At 42.7% G+C, this 20,346-nt stretch overlaps 1 protein-coding gene across 1 annotated transcript in view; it reads left to right on the forward strand.

Moving 5' to 3' along the window:
* Positions 1-19,501, forward strand: part of LOC124556463 (dnaJ homolog subfamily C member 2) — a 204,365-nt gene extending 184,864 nt beyond the window's left edge. Inside the window, exons 8-11 of the mRNA XM_047130413.1 lie at positions 9,636-9,875; positions 9,995-10,209; positions 18,613-18,755; positions 19,226-19,501. Of these exons, the coding sequence (XP_046986369.1) occupies positions 9,636-9,875; positions 9,995-10,209; positions 18,613-18,755; positions 19,226-19,291 (664 nt within the window). The 3' untranslated portion in view covers positions 19,292-19,501. The remainder of the gene's footprint in view (positions 1-9,635; positions 9,876-9,994; positions 10,210-18,612; positions 18,756-19,225) is intronic.
* The last annotated feature ends 845 nt before the right edge of the window (positions 19,502-20,346 follow it).

Raw genomic sequence — 20,346 nt, forward strand, 5'->3', positions numbered from 1 at the left:
TGGAATACAGCAAAGTTACGTGAAGTCAGAGCTCATCCTCTAGCATGAAGAAAAACTAAAAATATACTAAAATTACAATTTTTATTACACTTCTCAAAACAAATGAACATTGTTCATTTAGCATCTCATCATCATTAGTGGATCACTACTGGTAACTGAGTAGGTGTTGTCATTTCAACAAACTATCTTTATGAAACTTCCTGCCAGATTGAAACTGTGTGCCAGATCGAGACTCGAGCTCGGGACCTTTGGGGACAAGTGCTTTACCGTCTGAGCTACCCAAACATGACTCGCACCCCATCCTCACAGCTTTACTTCCCCCAGTACCTCGTCTCCTGGCTTCCTGCAGGAGAGCTTCTGTGAAGTTTGGAATGCCGAGGTACTGGCAGAAGTAAAACTGTGAGGAAGGGGCGTGAGTCATGCTTGGGTAGCTCAGGCGGTACAGCATTTGCCCACAAAAGGCAAATGTCCTGAGTTCGTGTCTCGGTCTGGCACACAGTTTTAATCTGCCAGGAAGTTTCATATCAGCGCACACATTCTGGGAACTATCAGTATATTGTACATCTTGTGAACCTAACTACACTATAGCATGGTAACATACATTGCGCAGTCCTGTCTTCACAAAGGTTGGAAAAGCATGTCAATAGTTGACTGTTTCTTTTGTCCTAATTTTAATATTGTATTTTCCGTCTTGGTTAACATGTTCATCACTTCTCCATCGATTCAAAACCTCAAAACATAATGCTTAGGTGTGTCCATTACTTCAGTAGCTTTTGACATTGAAGGAAACAGTAAATGTCCTGGTTCATCCTCATCTTCACTTTCCTCTTGTTTCTCTGCCACAAGTTCCTTGAACATTTCATCAGTTTTCATGGACTGACAGACAGCAACACCTTTATCATAATAAACATATTCATCGAAGGTAAGACAGTTTTTATTTTGCCCCATTATTTTCTGCCATTGTTCAGCTGCAATTACTTTTTTTTCTGGCATGTCTTCCGTAAGCACTGGTGTCTGATGAAAGCCCGCCTTCTTGAAGCAGTTTGTAGTTGTGCTTTCTTGCACGGAATCCCAGGCACGTCTTACACAAGATGCTTAGTGTCCAAGATTGTGGCTTTGTTCATTGTTGGGGGGGGGGGGGGGGGGGGGAACAAGAGAAAGCCAGTCTCTCCCTGTACAAGAATCTTCTTATATTACTGTTCTAGGCATTTTATAATTCCTTGGTCCAGTGGCTGAAAGTGGCTTATACAATTGGGAGAAAAAACACTACATTTATATTATGTAGATACGATGTATCTTGCGGATGCTCTGTACACTGGTCAATAGACAAGATGCTTTTTCTATTGGTAACACCCAATCTTGCATCCCAGTCACAGAAGAATTGTTCGAAAATAGTTGTTGCTACTCATGCACTTGCATTAGCTGTACGTTGACCTGGAAATATCCATTCATTTTTGAAGTGTTGTGGACTCTTCACCTTCCAGTTATTGGTAGCATCAACTTTTCTGTTCCACTTTTGTTACAACAAAATAAAACACTTAGCGTCTCCCTATTAGGTTTTCCACGGTGTCATTTCTCTCCTGTGAGCTCCAGAGTCTTGAAAGGCAGATGGTAAAAAATAAGCCCTTTTCATCTGCATTAAAAACATCTTTTGATACAGTATTTTTTTATGACTGATGGAAGTGTATTTCTCCACGACTTAACATTGCTTCCAACCTCACTTTGAACACATTTGTGCACTAAATTATGCCTGTTTTTGAAACTTTCGATCCAACCATTTGCTGCCTTAAAATCTGCGAGGCCAAATATGTTGCCTTAGCATGAACCACTGTACTGTTAACTGGTACGTTCAGAGCAAAAGCTCGTTTTATCCACTTTAGTAGCACATTTTCCAGTTCTGGAAACTGACCAACACACACTCAGTTTTGTTAGCCATTTCCTCTTCCAAACATTCTGCTTCAATTGTTTTTTGTTTGCTCACTATTGTGTTTAAAGTTGATTAAGGTATATTCAGTTTCCATATACACATATATATAAAAAAAAAGATTTTCATCACTTCGGTTCCAAGAGTTCCGGAACCTGTACAGAAAATTGGAATAGCGATCAACATAAACATCATTTCCGCCCTTTTTATTGCTCATGAAAACCACACATTTCGTATTGTACCACCACACAGCGAGACCTTCAGAGGTGGTGGTTCAGATTGCTGTATACACTGGTACCTCTAATACCCAGTAGCATGTCGTCTTGCATTGATGTATGCCTGTATTCGTCGTGGCACACTATCCACAAGTTCATCAAGGCACTGGTGGTCCAGATTGTCCCACTCCTCAACGGCGATTCAGCGTAGATCTCTCAGAGTGGTTGGTGGGTCACATCATCCATAAACAGCCCTTTTCTATCTATCCCAGGCATGTTCAATAGGGTTCATCTCTTAGACGAATGCTTTGCCAATATGCTGCTGATATGGTTGCTCTATCGTTTGGAGGATGGCATCACATATCATACAGCCATTACAGCGCCTTCCATGACCATCAGCGGCGTACGCCGGCCCCACATAATGCCATCCCAAAACAAGAGGGAACCTCCACATTGCTGCACTCGCTAGACAGTGTGTCTAAGGCATTTATCCTGACCGGGTTGCCTCCAAACATGTCTCAAATGATTGTCTGGTTGAAGGCATATGTGACACTCATTGGTGAAGAGAACGTGTTGCCAATCGTGAGTAGTCCATTTGGCATGTTGTTGGGTCCATCTATACTTCACTGCATGGTGTCTTGGTTGCAAAGAAGGACCTCGCCATGGACGTTGGGAGTGAAGTTGTGCATCATGCAGCCTATTATGTGCACAGTTTGACTAGTAACACAATGTCTTGTGGCTGCACGAAAATAATTATTCAACATGGTGGCGTTGCTGTCAGTGTTCCCCCGAGCCATAATCCATTGGTAGTGTTCCTGCCTGAATTACACACTACTCAAACAATGGAAACTTCTGATGAGAATATCAACAATTTAAGGAAAAAGATAGATTCCTACTCACCATCAAGATGATGTGTTGAGTTGCAGATAGGCACAATGAAAAGATTCTTCCACGTTCGGCCAAAGTCTTCTTCAGAAAAGGAAACCAACACACCATTCACACAAGCAAGCCCACCTCACACACATATGACTGCCAACACTGGCAGTGGAACAGAATGCAACTGTCATATTGAATGAATGGAAGCAGCAATCTGGAGGGGGTGGGGAAGAGGAAGGGACGTCAGGGTACAGGTGGGGGGGAAGGAGAGCACTGCACGCCAACAAGACCACCGCAAGGGACAGCATCAGGAGGCTTGAGGGGGGGAGTGTAAAAGGAGAGGGGCAGATAAGAGGAAAGACAGGTGGGCGCGGTAGCAGAGAACAGCATACAAAGATGGTGAGGGGACATGAACAGGGAGGAGGTGATTGGATACAGAGTGTGTGGGGACAGTGGGTTTCCATCGGTTACAGATGGGATTCTTATGGTAACAGAAAACGTGTTTTAAGGACAACTCACTTCAGTGTAGTTCAGAAAATCTGGTTGTGGAGGGGAGGACACAGATGGACCAGGTTGTGAAGTAGCCATTGAAATCAAGCATGTTATGTTCAGCTGCATGTTGTGCCGAAAGGTGGTCTACTTTGCTCTTGGCCACAGTTTGGCAGTGGCCGTTTATCCCAGTGGATAGCTGATTGGTAATCATACCAACATAAAAGCTGTGCGGTGATTGCAGTAGATCTGGGATAGGATGGCTGGTTTTATAAGTGGACCAGCCTCTGATGGGGTAGAATAAGCCTACAGCACGACTGGAATAGCAAGTGTGGGGTGGGTGGACTGGGCAGATCTTGCACGTGGGTCTTTCACAGGGATATGATCACTGTGGCAAGGGGTTGGTACTGTGAGTGACACGGGGATGGACTAGGATGTTGTGGAGGTTGGGTGAATTATGGAGCACGACTTCAGGAGGGGTGGGAAGGATCTAGGGTAGGATCTCTCTTAGTTCAGGACATGATTATAGGTAATCAGCACCTTGATGAAGAATGTTGTTCAGTTGTTCGCGTCTAGTTTGGTATTGGGTGACAAAAGGGGCACTCCTCTGTAGCTGGTTCTTGGGGATGGTGGGAAGATTGAGGGTGTGTAGGGAAATGGCACAAGAGACCTGTTAGCAGACCAGGTCTGGGGGGTAGTGCCTGTCCGTGAAGGATCTTGTGAGAACCTCAGCATACTGGGAATGGAGTTCTTGTCACTAGGGATTTTTTGATACCGAAGGTATGACAGGTACTGGGCAACAGAGTTATCACTGCAGATACACTGTCCACAGGTGGCCAGGCTGTATATGGGAGGCATTTTTTGGTGTGGAAGCGATGACAGGTGTCAAAATGCAGGTGTGGGTGGTGGATTTAGTTTGGACAGAGGTGTGGGTGGAGCCATCAAAGAGGTGGTGGTCAACATACAGGAAGAGTTGCATGCTGGGTTGAGGAGGACCGAGTGAAGTGGATAGGAGAGAAAGTGTTGAGGTTGTGAAGGAATGAGCATAGGATATCTTGACTATGAGTTGCTATCATGAAGATATCATCAGTGAACCTGAATCAGACCAGAGGTTTGGCATACTGGGAGGCCAGGAGTGTCTCCTCTAGATGTCCACAAACAGGTTGGCACAGGAGGATGCCATATTTGTGCCTGTGCCATATTGGTGCCTGTAAATGTGCCGCAGATTTGTTTGTGTAACTTCCCTTTAGAGGAGGAGTAGTTGTGTGTTAGAATAAAGTTATTAAGGTGTATGAGATTTGAGGTAATAGGTTTAGAATCTGAAGGACATTGGGAAATGTAGTGTTCATTAGCAACAAGACTGTGATCATTAGGAATGTTGGTGTATAACGAAGTGGTATCAGCAGTGACGAGTAAGGATCTACGAGGAAAGGGTGGTTGGAGGTATTGGTCAGTTGGGGCTGAAGTTCTTTCAGGGGGGGCACAATAACCAGCTACATTGGTGTGTCATGATAGTTGGATTTGTGGATTTTAGGCAGCACATATAAGGTGGATGTGTGGGATGTTATGGGGGTTTGGAGGGAAATGGATTCAGGGGAGAGGTTCTGGAAAGTTCCTAAGGCACTAATCAGGCATTGAACATTATGTTGGACTTCAGTGATGGGATCACTCTGGCAGAGTTTATAAGTGGTGTAGTCAGATAATTGGCTGACGCTTTCTGCCAATTCATAACGACAGTGTTGGCAGTTAGGATGATTAGGTCATTATTTGTTTTTAGGTTGTATAAGGCTGTCCTTTGTTCTGCTGAAAGGTTGGTGGTGTTAGGAAGGGAACTCTGGTAGGTTGGTGATACAAAGTTGGAGGTAAGGAAAACCTGGGTGGTGACTGGGGAGGGTATCACAGTTGGATGGTCATATAAACTGGGAAAGACAGCCGTAAATTTTGGCATCAGGTTGGCTTTGGTTGGAGGGATTGTTGGCAAAGAAGTGTACCCACTGCAGGGATGAAGGGAAGGAGAGTAGACCTTTGGGATGTCCAGCATGGTTAAATTTGGGTGTAGGGCTAAAGGTGAGTCTTGTGGATAGGACTGAACGTTCTGTGGAGCTGAGGGTTTGAGGGAAAGTTTAAGAACTGTGTTCCACGAATATTTGTGTCCTGGATTTGGTGGAATGTTGATAGGGAGTTTTGGGGAATGTGGCAAGTTGTAAAGGTCAGCTAGACAGGATCTGAGTACTATATGGAGTCCATGAGGAGGAGCGCTGAGGGTATGCTAGGGGTTGGATAGTGGTGCCCCAAGGCAGCAGTAGGATTTCAGTAGGTGCTAGAGAGCAAGTGATTGAATTTTAGAGATGCATACATTACATATATGCAGCAAGGATTACACAGGAGCAGTATCTGCAGAGGGAGCGGAGGTTGTTTTGGGATGGCTGTGCCATGGACATATGTTTTTGCAGTACCAGGTAAAGGGCCAAGGACTGGCAGACTGAAAAGGTGAAGGTTATTGTGAAGCAGAGATGGGATCAAGAGAAAGGAATCATAATGCTTAGGCCATTGTGTTGGGGGGGGGATCTCCTGGTTTAGGTGGCATTTAAGAAACAGGATGTGGGACTGGGTTAATGATGTGAAAGTGGGTAAATCAAGGTGTTGGATGGCTGTTAGGGGAATTGGATAACAGAAAAGACACACAAAAATGTGTAAAGCCACACAAAAAAACACACACAGATAAGTAAAAACACATAGCAATGTGCACATGTACATAAAAATTTGAGCAAATGCTTGAAACCACATGAAAATATGCACAAATTCGTTAAAAACATACAAAAACTGAAAGAAAAGGAATGGGTGAGGTATGAGAGCATGCGTGTGTTTGGATAAAGGAAGAGAAGGCGAAGGAGGATCACAGTTCATGTGGAATGGGTGGTGTGGTAAATAAAACACAAAACTATGGAGGATGAGGGAGGAAATTGGATCAATAGGAATAAATATAGTTACTGGAGGGAAGAATTTTGGGGCATCAGATAGTGCAACAATAATCTTGCGCATTCATGTAGCTGTGTATTATATGCAGACATGGTCATTGATACAGTGTGGTTCGGAAGTCAGAGCATGTGTGATATGAGGCAATGAGTAAACACAGAAAAGAAGAGAAAGATTTGACACAGAGAAAGTAATACTTTAGAGAGGAGTAATAGTAGTAATAAAGGAAAATATCAGAGGGATGTAGGGTGCAAGAAAAGCTGCTAGTTAAAATCAAACAATGGAAACTCCAAGTTGGAATATCATCAGTACAAGAAAAAATATTGTTACTCACTGTAAAGATGAAACGTTGAGTGATGTCTGGAATGCACCTCCACATCTGGAGAGCAAGGGGTTCAATTTTAGAGATGTGATTTATGTAGCAGGGATTGCACAGTCACAGTATCTCGCAAAGGGAGCAGAGGTGGTTCCAGCAATTGCTTACCTCCAACTTGGCTTTACCATCCTTCCTCAGGCCCTTCCTAAGAACACCAACCTTTCAGCAGAAGAAAGGACAGCCTTACACAACCTCAAAAGAAATAATGACCTAATCATCCTAACTGCAGACAAAGGTCCCAACACTGTTGTTATGAATTACAGTGACTACTTAGCAGAAAGCATCAGCCAATTATCTGACTACCACACCTATAAGTGCTGCCAGATTGATCCCATCACAGAACATGCCAGACACTCACCTTCTACATGCTCACTAAAATCCACAAATCCAACTATCATGGACACCCCATTGTAGCTGGTTATTGTCCCCCCACTGAAAGAACTTCAGCCCTCACTGACGAACACCTCCAACCATCTGACTGTAATCTAGCATCCCACGTGAAAGATACCAACCACTCCTTACACCGACTTCCCGCCATCCCCACCCCTTTACCACCCAGATCTCTACTCATCACTTCCTTATACACCAACATCCCTCGTACTCATGGTCTTGTTGCTATTGAACAGTGCCTTTCCCAACATCCTTCAGATTCCAAACCTATTACCTCATTTCTCATACACCTTACTAACTTTATCCTAACTCACAGCTACTTCTCCTCCGAAGGGAAGGTATACAAACAAATCTGCAGCATTCATGGTCACCCACATGGCACCCCATTGTGCCAACCTGTTTGTGGGCATCTAGAGGAGACACTCCTGGCCTCCAAGTATGCCAAACCTCTGGTTTGATTCAGGTTCATTGATGATATCTTCATGATAGGGATTCACGGTCATGATATCCTATGCTCATTCGTTCACAACCACAACACCTTCTCTCCTTTCCACTTCACCTGGTCCTCCTCAACCCAGTGTGCTACCTTCCAGGACGTTGGCCACGTCCTCTCTGATGGCTCTATCCACACTTCTGCCCTCATTAAACACACCAACCACACCTGCATTTTGACACCTTTCATCCTTTCCACACCAAAAAATCCCTCCCATATGCAGCCTGGCCTCCTGGGGACAGTGTATCTGCAGTGATAAGAACTCTGTTGCCCAGTATGCTGGGGTTCTCACAAAGTCCTTCACAGACAGGCACTACCCCCAGGACCTGGTCTGCTAACAGATCTCTTGTGCCATTTCTCCACACACCCTCAATCTTTCCACCACCCTCACCCTATCTATAGAGGAGTGCCCTCTTTGTCACCCAGTACCACTGTGGACTGGAACAACTGGACCACATCCTTCATTGAGGCTTTGATTACCTATCATCTAGCCCTAAACTAAGAGAGATCCTTCCCACCTCCTAAAGTCATGTTCCATAATCCACCCAACATCCTAATCCATCCCTGTGCCACTTGCAATCCCAACCCCTTGCCACAGTGATCATATCCTTGTGAAAGACCCAGGTGCAAGATCTGCCCAATCCACCCTCCCCACACTTCCTATTCCTGTCCTCCTGTAGGCTTATTCTACCCCATCAGAGGCTGGTCCACTTATGAAATCGCCATCATATCCCAGGTCTGCTGCAATTATTTCACAGCTTTTTGTATTGGTGTGATTACCAATCAGCTGTCCACCAAGATGAATGGCTTCTGCCAAACTGTGGTCAAGAGCAAAGTAGACCACCTTTTGGCACAACATGCAGCTGAACATAACATGCTTGATTTCAATGGCTGCTTCACAACCCGGGCTATCTGTATCCTCCCCTCTACCACCAGATTTTCTGAACTGCACTGAAGTGAGTTATCCTTAAAACACGTTTTCTGCTTCCAAAATTATCCTGTCTGTAACCAAAGGTAACCTACTATCCCCACACCCTCCATACAACAGTTTCCTATTGCCTCCTCCCTGTTCATATCCCCTCACCATCTGTGTGTGCTGCCCCCTGCCAATGTCTTTCCCCTTCTCTGCCTCTCTCTCCTTTTACACTCCCCACCTCCTTGCCCGACAACCTCCTGACGCTGTGCCTTGTGGCTGTCTTGTCATGCAGTGCTCAGTGCTCCTCTCCCCCCCCACCCCCCCCCCCACCCCCGCACCCCACCTGTACACTCATATCCCTTCCCCTTTCCCTCTAGATTGCTACATCTGTTCAATATGACAGTTCCAGTCTGGTTCGAGCTACCACCAATGGCAATCGTGTATGCTTGTATGAATGAATGAATGAATGTGTGTTTGGCTCTTTTTCTGAAGAAGGCGTTGGCCGAAGGCTAAATGTAGAACAGTTTTTTTGTTGTGCTTGTCTGCAGCTCAATATGTCATTTTTATGTTGAGTAGTGTTCTACCTTTTCCTTACACGCTATTCAGGTCTGGAGGGCACTATCTCCCTGTACATTTGTGCACTATGTTTCCATGAACGTCAGTCTCTTACAACTCTCGATGGCAAAAGTTGCAGTAGCCAAACAGTACTGATACCACCAAATCTGAATGTGCGAAGTGGGGAGGGAGAATGCACAAATGAGTCTGTTTAATATGTGTTTAACACAATTGGGACTGCAATGTACTATATAGAAAATGGCGGTAATTGGGACGTACTGATGAGATTCTACTGTATTTAAATCATACAACCTGTGCAAAAATGGATGCCATCAGTTACGTATTAGTAGTTTACAAGCAGTTGATAGACCGTATTTGATGAATTGTGTTTACATCATATCTGATGTGTCTCTTCTCTTTTATAGAATTGACGAGCTCTTAGAGAAAATGACACAAGGTGGTCGAAGTGTATATATCAGTGCTATCGAAGATACTGAGAAGCAAATTGAAGAAGAGCGGCAAGCCCTTTTGGCTGCATCCCAACGTAATAGTGGTGCATCAGGTGCACAGGGATCAAGGAAGGGAGGTCAAGTCAACTGGTCAACTGAAGAAATACATGTCCTTATTAAAGCTGTTAATTTATTTCCAGCTGGAACAAATCAGAGGTAAAATAATAATTAAACATTTCAGCTCATTACTTGTGTTGTGAAATATGTTCATCAGTCTGTTGCTTGAAAATTAAAAGTTTTAATCCATTTGTTTCATTCATGGTAAATTTTCTCAGGTGGGAAGTTATCGCAAACTTCATTAACCAACATGATGTAGCCTCTTCTAGTAAGAAAACTGCAAAGGATGTTCTTGCAAAAGCCAAATCCCTCCAGAGTTCAGATTTCAGCAGAAATGTTTTAAAAGAAACTGTGAACAAACAAGCATACAACATATTTGAGAAGGAGCATTCCGCTGGTGATACAAGTGGTTCTATGACAGAGAGACTTGAAGGTGAGTGACAAAGCTTTAAATAATAATTTACTTATCACTTATTTGAGTGTTTTGCACTAGGTGATTAACTATACGTATATGAGTAATGTTCGAAATGGAATAAAATACTTTTTGAAGTGTGTTGAAAGATTTCTAATTTTTGTGCTCTTCATTTGTGTGGTTTCTTTGTACAACAAATTTATGTGTAAGTCTTAATTAGGTGGCAGTGTATTGGTAGTTTGATGAGTCATGCAGATCTATCGTACCTGAACTGCACTCCTTTTGTCTGCAGTTGGCTACTTATTATTATCTGCAACCTTATCTGCATACATGTCGGTCCAATTCTGATAATTATCTGCAACCTTCTGCATACGTATTGGCCCATCTCTGATAACACCTTTAGTGACTGTGGTGAATGTGCTAGTAACAGCTGGCAGATGAAGAAGCCGTATGACACTACTGTAAGAACAATGGAACGCCCAGGATGGAACAACAATCATATGGAAAGGATAAATTGCTACTCACCATATAGAGGAGGCGTTGAATTACAGAGGGACACAATGAAAAAGGATGCTAGCATTGGTTTTCATTGAGCCTCTGTTAGAAAAATCCTGATTGCTGAAATTTTGTAGAAGTTTAATGGGCCCTCATCTAAATCGCATGTACTGTACATCAGTATGATTAACATAATTAAAAAGCTGGACTCAGTGCTCCACAAGGGCATCAGATTGTCCACAGGGGCTGACTGGACAAACCCCATACCGCAATTATGCATAGAGACAGAAGGGCCACCATTACCTGCTCAATAAAAATCAAGTTCCCATTGGTTCCAACACCTTTTCTGCAACACTTAACATCTGTTCAGCCTGAATTGACTTTACCGAAATCTCCCATGACTAACAAAACCACTTCATTGGTATACATGCGAAGCAGCATTTATCAGATATAGTTATGTCGTGTCTGTATTGCTAAGCAAACACAGTACCAGTTGAAACTTCCTGGCAGATTGAAACTGTGTGCCAGACCGAGACTCGAACTCGGGACCTTTGCCTTTCGCGAGCAAGTGCTCCGAGTCTGGTTCACAGGAGAGCTTCTGTGAAGTTTGGAAAGTAGGAGACGAGGTACTGGTGGAAGTAAAGCTGTGAGAACGGGGTGCAAGTCGTGCTTGGGTAGCTCAGTTGGTAGAGCACTTGCCCGCGAAAGACAAAGGTCCCGAGTTTGAGTCTTGGTCCGGCACACAGTTTTAATCTGCCAGGAAGTTCCATATCAGTGCACACTCCACTGCAGAGTGGAAATCTCGTACAGTACCAGTTGCGGGTTGCCCATCTAATGACTTCCAGGGCCAACAAAAATTTGATTCATTAAGAGGTGTAGTCTATAAAGTTCGAAGTTTAACGCAGTAAGACATATATTACAGTTAAAAACTGTATGTTTGTCTTGAGAGTGTAACTGACAGTGCAAGCGCCCCCCCCCCCCCCACACACACACACACACACACAAATAATGAAAGGAAATTACTTCTTTACTACTGACTCTATTCACAATACAGTTTGTAGTCTGTGCACCTATCGCTCATCTGCTTGGAAGGGGAGTTGGAGGGCTGGTATTGGAATGCAGTTGACCTAGAACTTTCAAGAGCAGCTACAGTCAACTTCATCTTTGTGTCCACTTTTGAGCCTTGACTGTAGAAGAAGTTGTTCTGTAGTAGTGCTGTGAGCATGGTGAATGTAAAAACTGAGAAGCATATCAACCTCAAATTTCTCAAGAAATTTAGAAGTCACCAACGAAATGTTTTCATATGTTAAAGGTGGTGGTGGGCAATAATGCTGTGGCATATGCATGAGTTTTTAAATGATGCAAATGGTTTCTGGAAGGTCGGGAAGAGGTTGGGGATGACGAATGCCTTGGTCGATCTGCGAGTTCAGGAATTGAGGCAAATACAGCCAACTCTGTCTGGCAGTGGGGGCGGAGGGGGGGGGGGGGGGGTGCTACATTTGCAGGAGGCTGAGTGGCTGTGGGGTGAGACTGGATTACAAGTCAATGACACCCAAGGAGAAACATTTCTCACCAATACATTGATTCTACAGTGCAGTGAGGAGGCGATCGTGCCCCTGCCCCACAGGAGTGGACCAGTAGTCAGTCAGTCAGTGCCCAGCATCCATCCATCTAGCTGGCTTCTTTGCTGACATCTGCACTCAGCATCGGGCCCATGGTTACATTGCATGAGCCACAGCACTGACGTCAGTGACACGTACTGGAATCTTGCAGAGGTAGCCCCCTTCAGTGAATGTCTACACCCTGGGGGCCAAGGCAATTGGCAAGAGACACAGCTGCCACATTGTCGGTAGGTGGCTACTGTGCCCAGGGTGCAACACATTGATTCCTGACAGGAGTCCAACTGCTACTGGATTGGACTGGCAGACCCACTGCACTGTGTTACCAAGTCCAGAGAGGCAAACTTGGTGTAGAAAGCAGGCACTCCAGCGGGGACTCGAACCTCGGGCTGCGTCTGGTGGCTGTGTGTCATGTCCTCACCTGGAGCAACTTCTGCATCTTAGTAGTACTGCTGGACTGTGAATGACTGGGATGCAGAATGAGTTATTATTTATACTAGATAGCTGTGCACTTCTTGCATCAATGCACCTCTCCTGGTCAAGAACTCAGCAACACCACCGAAACTCTGATTGTGGAGGCATCATCTTGCCTGTGCCTTGTATTACTGCTGTGCTGGCAAGTTATGCCAAGTGAGGCTGGCCCATCTCACTAATTTGTCACACTCGCTGTCTTACCCCAAATGTTGACACATCACGCTCACCAGTCACTGGCGGATAATGCAGTGTTCCACCTCACCTCACAAATTTTGCTCTTAAGGTGGTAGTTGTGCTACATTATCCCCCTCCATGGAGAACACCCAGCCCCTCAAGTCTTCCTTAGGAGCTGTTTCCCACAGGGTATCACTTATAAAACCCAAGTTATCCCTACAAAACATCTGGCAGTACAGTTTTCAAAGTTCAGAGTCTACATTTGACTTCAATCCTTACTTGCTAAATGCCTCCTCTGCTATTCCGTTGTTTACATCTATCGCATTTTAACATTCCATTATTTCCTCTAGAACTTTCATCACTTTGTGCTTCTACACTACTTCCATTCTGTAAAAACATATGTCCTTACCAATTTGAGAACATTCATCGATCATTCCATGGCCTTGTATTTTCTTAAACTCAAAATAATACATTTCTCTCTGATATTTATACTATAGTATTCCTTGTACACCTACTATGGCTGTCTTCACTTTGGAATCTTTACTCGCATTGCTTAATCTCCCAATATCTCTCAAGGGTCCCTTGCCCTGCTTATTATCTCAAATGTTGCAAAATGTATTTCACTGCTACGTCTCTTACCATGCTTATGCACACAGCTTCTAACTCTCCATTCCATGCTTAGAAACGAAAAATGACACTCTTTCTTTCTTAATAATTTATTCTTAACATATGACATTTAACAACACATGGTCTGGCTCCATTGTACTCTTTATGCTCAGCACCCCATCTGTCAAAAGAGGTGGTTGTTTAAACTTTTGTTTGGAACAACTTTCAGAAATTTGTCCATGCGACAACAGTTCCCTTTATGCTTTCCCAGCAAATGTATTCCCAAAACTAACCTCTCAAGAAAACCACATACAGCACTACCCTTCACAACACTCCGACACGTAGTCTTACTTATTCATCCGATTGTAGTGCTCATTACATACTGAATTCCCCTTGAAATGCTTGGTTTTCTGGTGCTCCTGCTCCCAAAAACCAACTTCCTGGTGGTACTATACCAATCAAATAGCACTTTACTGTAGTTGTACACAGTTTAACTGCTTTGTCCCATACGTTAGAAGCACCTTGTGATTGCTTTACACTGGCAACAGCTTTCTGTCACTGAGGGTTTACTGTGGCATGATGTTCAGTCAGAATTCAGACTTGCATTATACTCTTTACCTACTTCACACTCATCAGGCATATAATACTGTGGCTATGTAGTAAATAGCTTGCTGCACACATCAGATGCTTGGCCTGCAAGACTATGTATGACCTAGTACTTGTGCTAGTCCCACATTCTGCTTGTGCATTACCTGTGGTATATAAAACAACATTGTCTGCAGTTCTGCTCTGCGTGATGCAGAAGTCACTCGCGCAAGCACTTCCCTGTGCATCTCCTCTAGGCTCATCAGCCTCAACACAACACCCATTATCACCTAGTAAGGCAGACACTTAAATCATTCATGTTGCTATCCCTACACTTAAATCACTTCGGTGCAGCCCAAACTCGTTTCTGCCACCTCAGACTCCACAGTTTAACTTGATATCAGAGATAGTACTTCATTACTCTCCTTAACTTCAGCAACAGCACTATTCTGCACCTTGCATGGATTCTCAGGAACTTGCTTTACATACCATTTACAATTATCTTAATCTTCCCATTCAAAAGATCGCCCACCCATTCATGGTGTTCTTCTATACCCTTCACAGGACTAACAGGTTTAACTACATTAATGGTACCCAGCTGTCCTGCAAGAACAGGCAGACTATCCACAAACCTGCTCCTATCCCTTTCAGCTTCCTCCTCCTTTCTCCTCTCTGCTCCCACTCTTTTTGTCCTATCCACCCTCTCCATCATCAACATATTCCTCACCTCCCAAGGACAATTTTCTATCAATCACTATCCACAACTTCTCTCTGTATTCCAGAGTTTTGCAATAAGCTCTTTCCTTCCCCTCAGCCTGAATTGCTTCCCGTTTGTTAGACAACTGCACATTCTCCACTCACATCTTATTTCCTTCATCTCTTACAATTATCAATACCTCCTCTATGGTAGCCCCTGCAGTATCGCAAACACTGCTCCCAGTGGTACTGACCATGATGTTACTACCTCTTACCAGTTATACAAACATAATTTAAAAAAAAAAAAAACTTACATGCGTAAATACCTATCAGTATTCACTGGTCTGCATAAAACAAAATCAAATTATGGGAACACTTAACCATACCACTCTCATATTTCTTCTTATTATAACTTCACTACTCTCGTCTGAGCAGCTGCTCATCACCACTACTACTGCTGCTACTGCTGCTGCCACTACTACTACTACTACTACTACTACTACTACACATCTAAACAATGACATAACTTGGATGGTAGCATAACTTAGCTGTACCGCCCAAATCGTTACTCATGGTTAACAGCTTATATACTACTAGACAAATACACCCATATTGCCCATATCAACCAGGTGAAAACTAGCACATTTACACCTTGCGCCCACCACATTGTTGTTAAGCATCTGCTGTGCCCGGGTGCAACCGCTGCCTCCTGTCAGGAGTGTAACTGCTGTGGGAATGGACTGGCAGGCCTGCTGCACTGTGGCACCAAATCCAGGGAGTAGACATAGTGCAGGAAGCAAGTACCCTGGCAGGGACTCAAATCCACTGCTTGGGCTGGTGGCTCCATGTCATTTTCTTGTCTGGTGTATCCCCTGCATCTTGGTGGTACTGCTGGACTGCAAATGACTCTGATACCAAACCTATGTTTGTTTATACGAGATAGCAGTGCGCTTGTTGTGTCAGTGTACCACTCCTTGTCACATACTGAGCAACACCACCGAAACCCTGATGATGAGGGCATTAACTTGCCTGTGCTGTGTCTTACCACTGCGCTGGCAAGCTACACTGAGTAAGGCTAGCCCATCTCCCAATAAATTCACATGCTTGTTGTCTTAACCCAAATGTAGACATGCCACACTCAGAGGTCAGCAGTGGCTCATGCAGTGTTCCGCCACACCTTCTCATAAATTTTACTCTTAACCTGGTAGCAGAGCTACATAGACCTTTAAAAAATTAATGAAAAAAAGACAGATTTTGCATTGTGAATTAAAGATGAGAAAAACTTATGCAAAACTGGTTCCAAAAAGCTTCTCTCAGGAACAAAAAGACCATTGGAAGAACATTTGCTCTAATGTCATGGGAAGATTCAGCGAAGAACCAGCCCTGCCAACAAGTGATGAAACAAGGCTCTTCCAGTATGAACCAGAAACAAAGGTTCAGTCGATGCACAGAAATACTCCCACATGACCAAGCAATGATGATGATTTTTTTTATCGGGAGGGTTTTAATGACTGAATGGGTGCCATATGGCCAAATGGATAATCAGTAGCACTGCAAACAAATCTAAATGAAGCTGAGGGAAAGATCAAGGAAGAAATGACAAAATTTTTGGAAGGACAACACATGGATTCTGCATCAGGACAATGCACCAGTCCACAAAACCATACCTGTGAAACACTTTTCAGTGGACAAGCACATTCCAATGCTTGAACATCCTCCGTATTCACCAAATTTGGCTCCTTGTGACTTTTGACTGTTCCTAAGAGTGAAAAATGCCTTGAAGGGAACACATTTTCACACTGTTGTGTGTGGCATGACGGGCTCCTATACAAGCTAGTTGTACTGGGAGTACCCGTGTCACACGTCAGCCTGCTTCTATCCCACTTAAGGGACCATAAGTTTCATGTCCAAACGGACAAAATCCACAGTAAGGCAAATCAGTTCCGGTGTGCCCAGGAGTCCATACTCAGTTCCCTGCTGTACACATTATACACACCAAACGTACCAAAACCCCCAAGGGTGGAGCTAGCACTTTATGCAGGCAACACTGCACTCTTTGTGCACAGCTTACCGGTAAGCGCACACATAATGAGACATCATCACCAAGAAGCTTGGTGTCGGACCACTCGTTGGCCAGACCTACTGCATGTGTAAAAGCACATAGTAAGTGAAGATAAAATAAAAACAAGGATGACAGTTACAGTTGACAAACAAAAAAACCGAGCAGACAAATAAACAAACGAACAAACTAGCATTAAGTAGGCAAAGCACCTTGAGTGCTATTACTACAAACGTACAAGTTCTAGTGATCTCCAGAAGTCAGATGGTGTCAAGAGGCAACAGAAAATATGCCTCCACTAGAATGATCTTTGAAAATAGTTTTGTGGTGATAGAACAGCAAGTTGATAGGACCTCCAGGTAGTGTGGGCACAATGATGTCATTTCAGTTTCTGAATGTTTCATGGAAGCACTGTATAAAAGAGAGACATATGTGTTCTGAATTTAAATGCTGCTGTAAGTGCTGGAAGAAGTCTTGTAAAGAAAGAAGTTAGTTGCAGTAAACTGATGACAGATTGATTAGTAATGACAAATTTTTGTCCAGAATCGCTTTGGATTGGCATTAAGGACAAAGCTGACAAAAAGGGAAAGAAATAAAATATAGCAAACATTTATAATATCCACACAGCAGCTAGTAAATTAACACCTTTGGTTTTTTAATTACTGTAGCAATACTTAGAAAAAATCTTGGGGAAATTGACTATGTATTGAACTGAAATGGAGATTTGGTACATATAGCTGGTAAAAACTGGCAAACACCAACTCTATACTATCTGTATCGAACAACAATTTATTCTTTTTATGAATTGTGCTGACAGAAGCAATAATGGAATGTTGTTAATTATGTTGATACATTACACTACCACTTAATGCGACCACTACAGTCGCAGGTTCGAATCCTGCCACGGCCATTGATGCGTATGATGTCCTTAGGTTGGTTAGGTTTAAGTAGTTCTAAGTTCTAGGGGACTGATGACCTCAGATGTTAAGCTCCATAGTCCTCAGAGCCATTTGAACCATTAGAACCACTTACTGTTTGATGTTGTATGTACACTGTTCAACACACTTTTAGTGAAGCAGATTGTTGACTTCATCTAATTACCAACTACTGTTCTGTCTTCAGATTGCATTTGTGTTAACTTAAGCATGGTGTAAACACTGTCTCTTCAACTTTCAAACACAGGCATGTGAAATAATATTGACATATTTTTTTAATTTTATCTATTTATTTATTTATTTCACAGTGTAGAAACTTCTTAATTATTGTATTTCTGACTTGATTCTCAAGGTGTTGTAAGTCATCCAAACTAAAAGTTTAAACCAGTCTGAGTACATAGTTAAACAGCTTGATATAGTGCTGTAAAAACACATTACTTGTGTTGATGTATAGCAGAAGTGAACTCTTTAAGCCCTCTGCAATCTCATAGCATGATATTAAATACTTAAGTATTTTACAAAAGGACTGATGACCACAGATGTTAAGTCCCATAGTGCTCAGAACCATTTGAACCATATTTTACAAAAATGTACTATATTGTATGTAACTCATTATAGTTTCTATTCTGTCAGTACGAAATGTGACAATAACAACAGAATAGGAGTCATTTACATATGTAACTTTATACACTCCCTTTGTCTTTTTTCTGTCTTCATGTAATTCTAGTTCTGAAAGTTCTGAATATAACATCTCTTTTCTTTATGGCTTCAACGTCAACAGAAGAGACTCCATGGACAGGGGCTGAACAGAAGCTTCTAGAACAAGCACTGAAGACTTACCCTAATTCAACACCAAACAGATGGGAGAGAATTGCAGAGTGCATACCAACAAGAACAAAGAAACAATGTATTTCTAGATACAAGGTAAAGTTTTCCGTGTATTCACCGACATGTTAATATTGATCATTGGTGTAGTACAACTGTTAATTGTTATTGCTGTGAAGGAATAATAGTTGGCAGGGTTAATCTGTTCAAATGGTTATGTTAATGGAAAACTCTGTGTGAAATAAAATGTTAGTATAAAAAGCCGGTAGTTGGCAGTAAGGTGGGCATCATGCAGCTTACTTCTGCATTCACAGTCCAATGTGAGCTACACAGACACAATATCTGTAGTCAATGGACAAGTTCTGTAATCACACACACACACACACACACACACACACACACACACACACACACACACACACTTAATTTTTAACTTACTGTATCATATCATTTTCACTCTTGAATACTAACACATTCAACTAGATATCAGAAATACTGTGTAAAAGTTTATTATTATTATTGCAAGCCTTGTGTGTGCCACATTCCTAATTTTTTTCTTCTCTTTACAGGAAATTGCTGAAATGGTTAAAGCCAAAAAGGCAGCTCAAGCTGCTGCTGAACAAAAGAAAAAATAACCCCTAGTGTCATTTAGGGAGCTCAATATTTTGTTTTGATATTCAGCTAATTTTTCCCCACTAATTCCCAACGAATTGAAATTCCTTAAATTATTGAAAAATTTTTGGATACTTGTACATAGCATTGTGCAACATATCTTGCAAATTCTGTACCTTTTGTACAACTGATTGCTACTGTATTTTATATTGAAGAATGTTGTGTTCATTGATTGCCTTTGGTTTACAGTTTGACACCTGTACCTCTGTCCCAGCCTTTTACAAAATACTTCCAGTTTTAAAAACCAAAAACTTAAATAGTTAACAGACTTTTTGTTTAGAAAGAGATAGTGCACATCCAGTTTTCTTTGAGAAACTTGGTTTAGTTTTGTCTTCCCTCTGGCAGCTCTGGCGAGTTTTTGCACCATTTTGTAAGAATAATTTATGTTAATATTGTAATACATTTTTCATTGAAAGAGTAAATTCTCAATCAGTCGTGATGCTATTGTAAAGCTGTGAAGTCATGTTCTGGGGGGGAGGGGGCAGGAAACTAGTGGGTGTGGTTCTTCTCTCTCTCTCTCTCTCTCTCTCTCTCTCTCTCTCTCTCCCCCCCCCCCCCCCTCTCTCCCCTTGCCAAAATTCAAAATTGATAGCTTTCTGGATAGTACTTGGGTGTTGGAAAGACATTAAACTCTAACAAAATAAAGAAGGCAACTCCAATGCCCAGGCTGTATGCAAGGAGCACAATGATAGTTGTGGAGGGGAGAGGACAGTGAAGATATGAATTCAGCAAGAAAGAAGGAAACATAATTATGATCAGGAAAGGAGAAGTGAGAAGAAATTGTAAGAGTTTTGGTACTGTTATACACTTTTTGTGTTCTTTTCTAGTCTTGGTTGGTGGGGTTTGGAGGAGTCAACTCCTCCAGCTTCCATTGGGAGCAGAGAGAGAAGCTTTAAATCTCTCTTGATGTGCTGCCATATAGAGTCCAAAATTGCAAATAAATCAGCTGTAAAATGGAATAACGACAATGAAAATTTGTGCCGGACTGGGACTCGAACCCAGATTTCCCACATATTGT

Source organism: Schistocerca americana, chromosome X (assembly GCF_021461395.2).
Source record: "Schistocerca americana isolate TAMUIC-IGC-003095 chromosome X, iqSchAmer2.1, whole genome shotgun sequence".
NCBI classification, from domain to species: domain Eukaryota; kingdom Metazoa; phylum Arthropoda; class Insecta; order Orthoptera; family Acrididae; genus Schistocerca; species Schistocerca americana.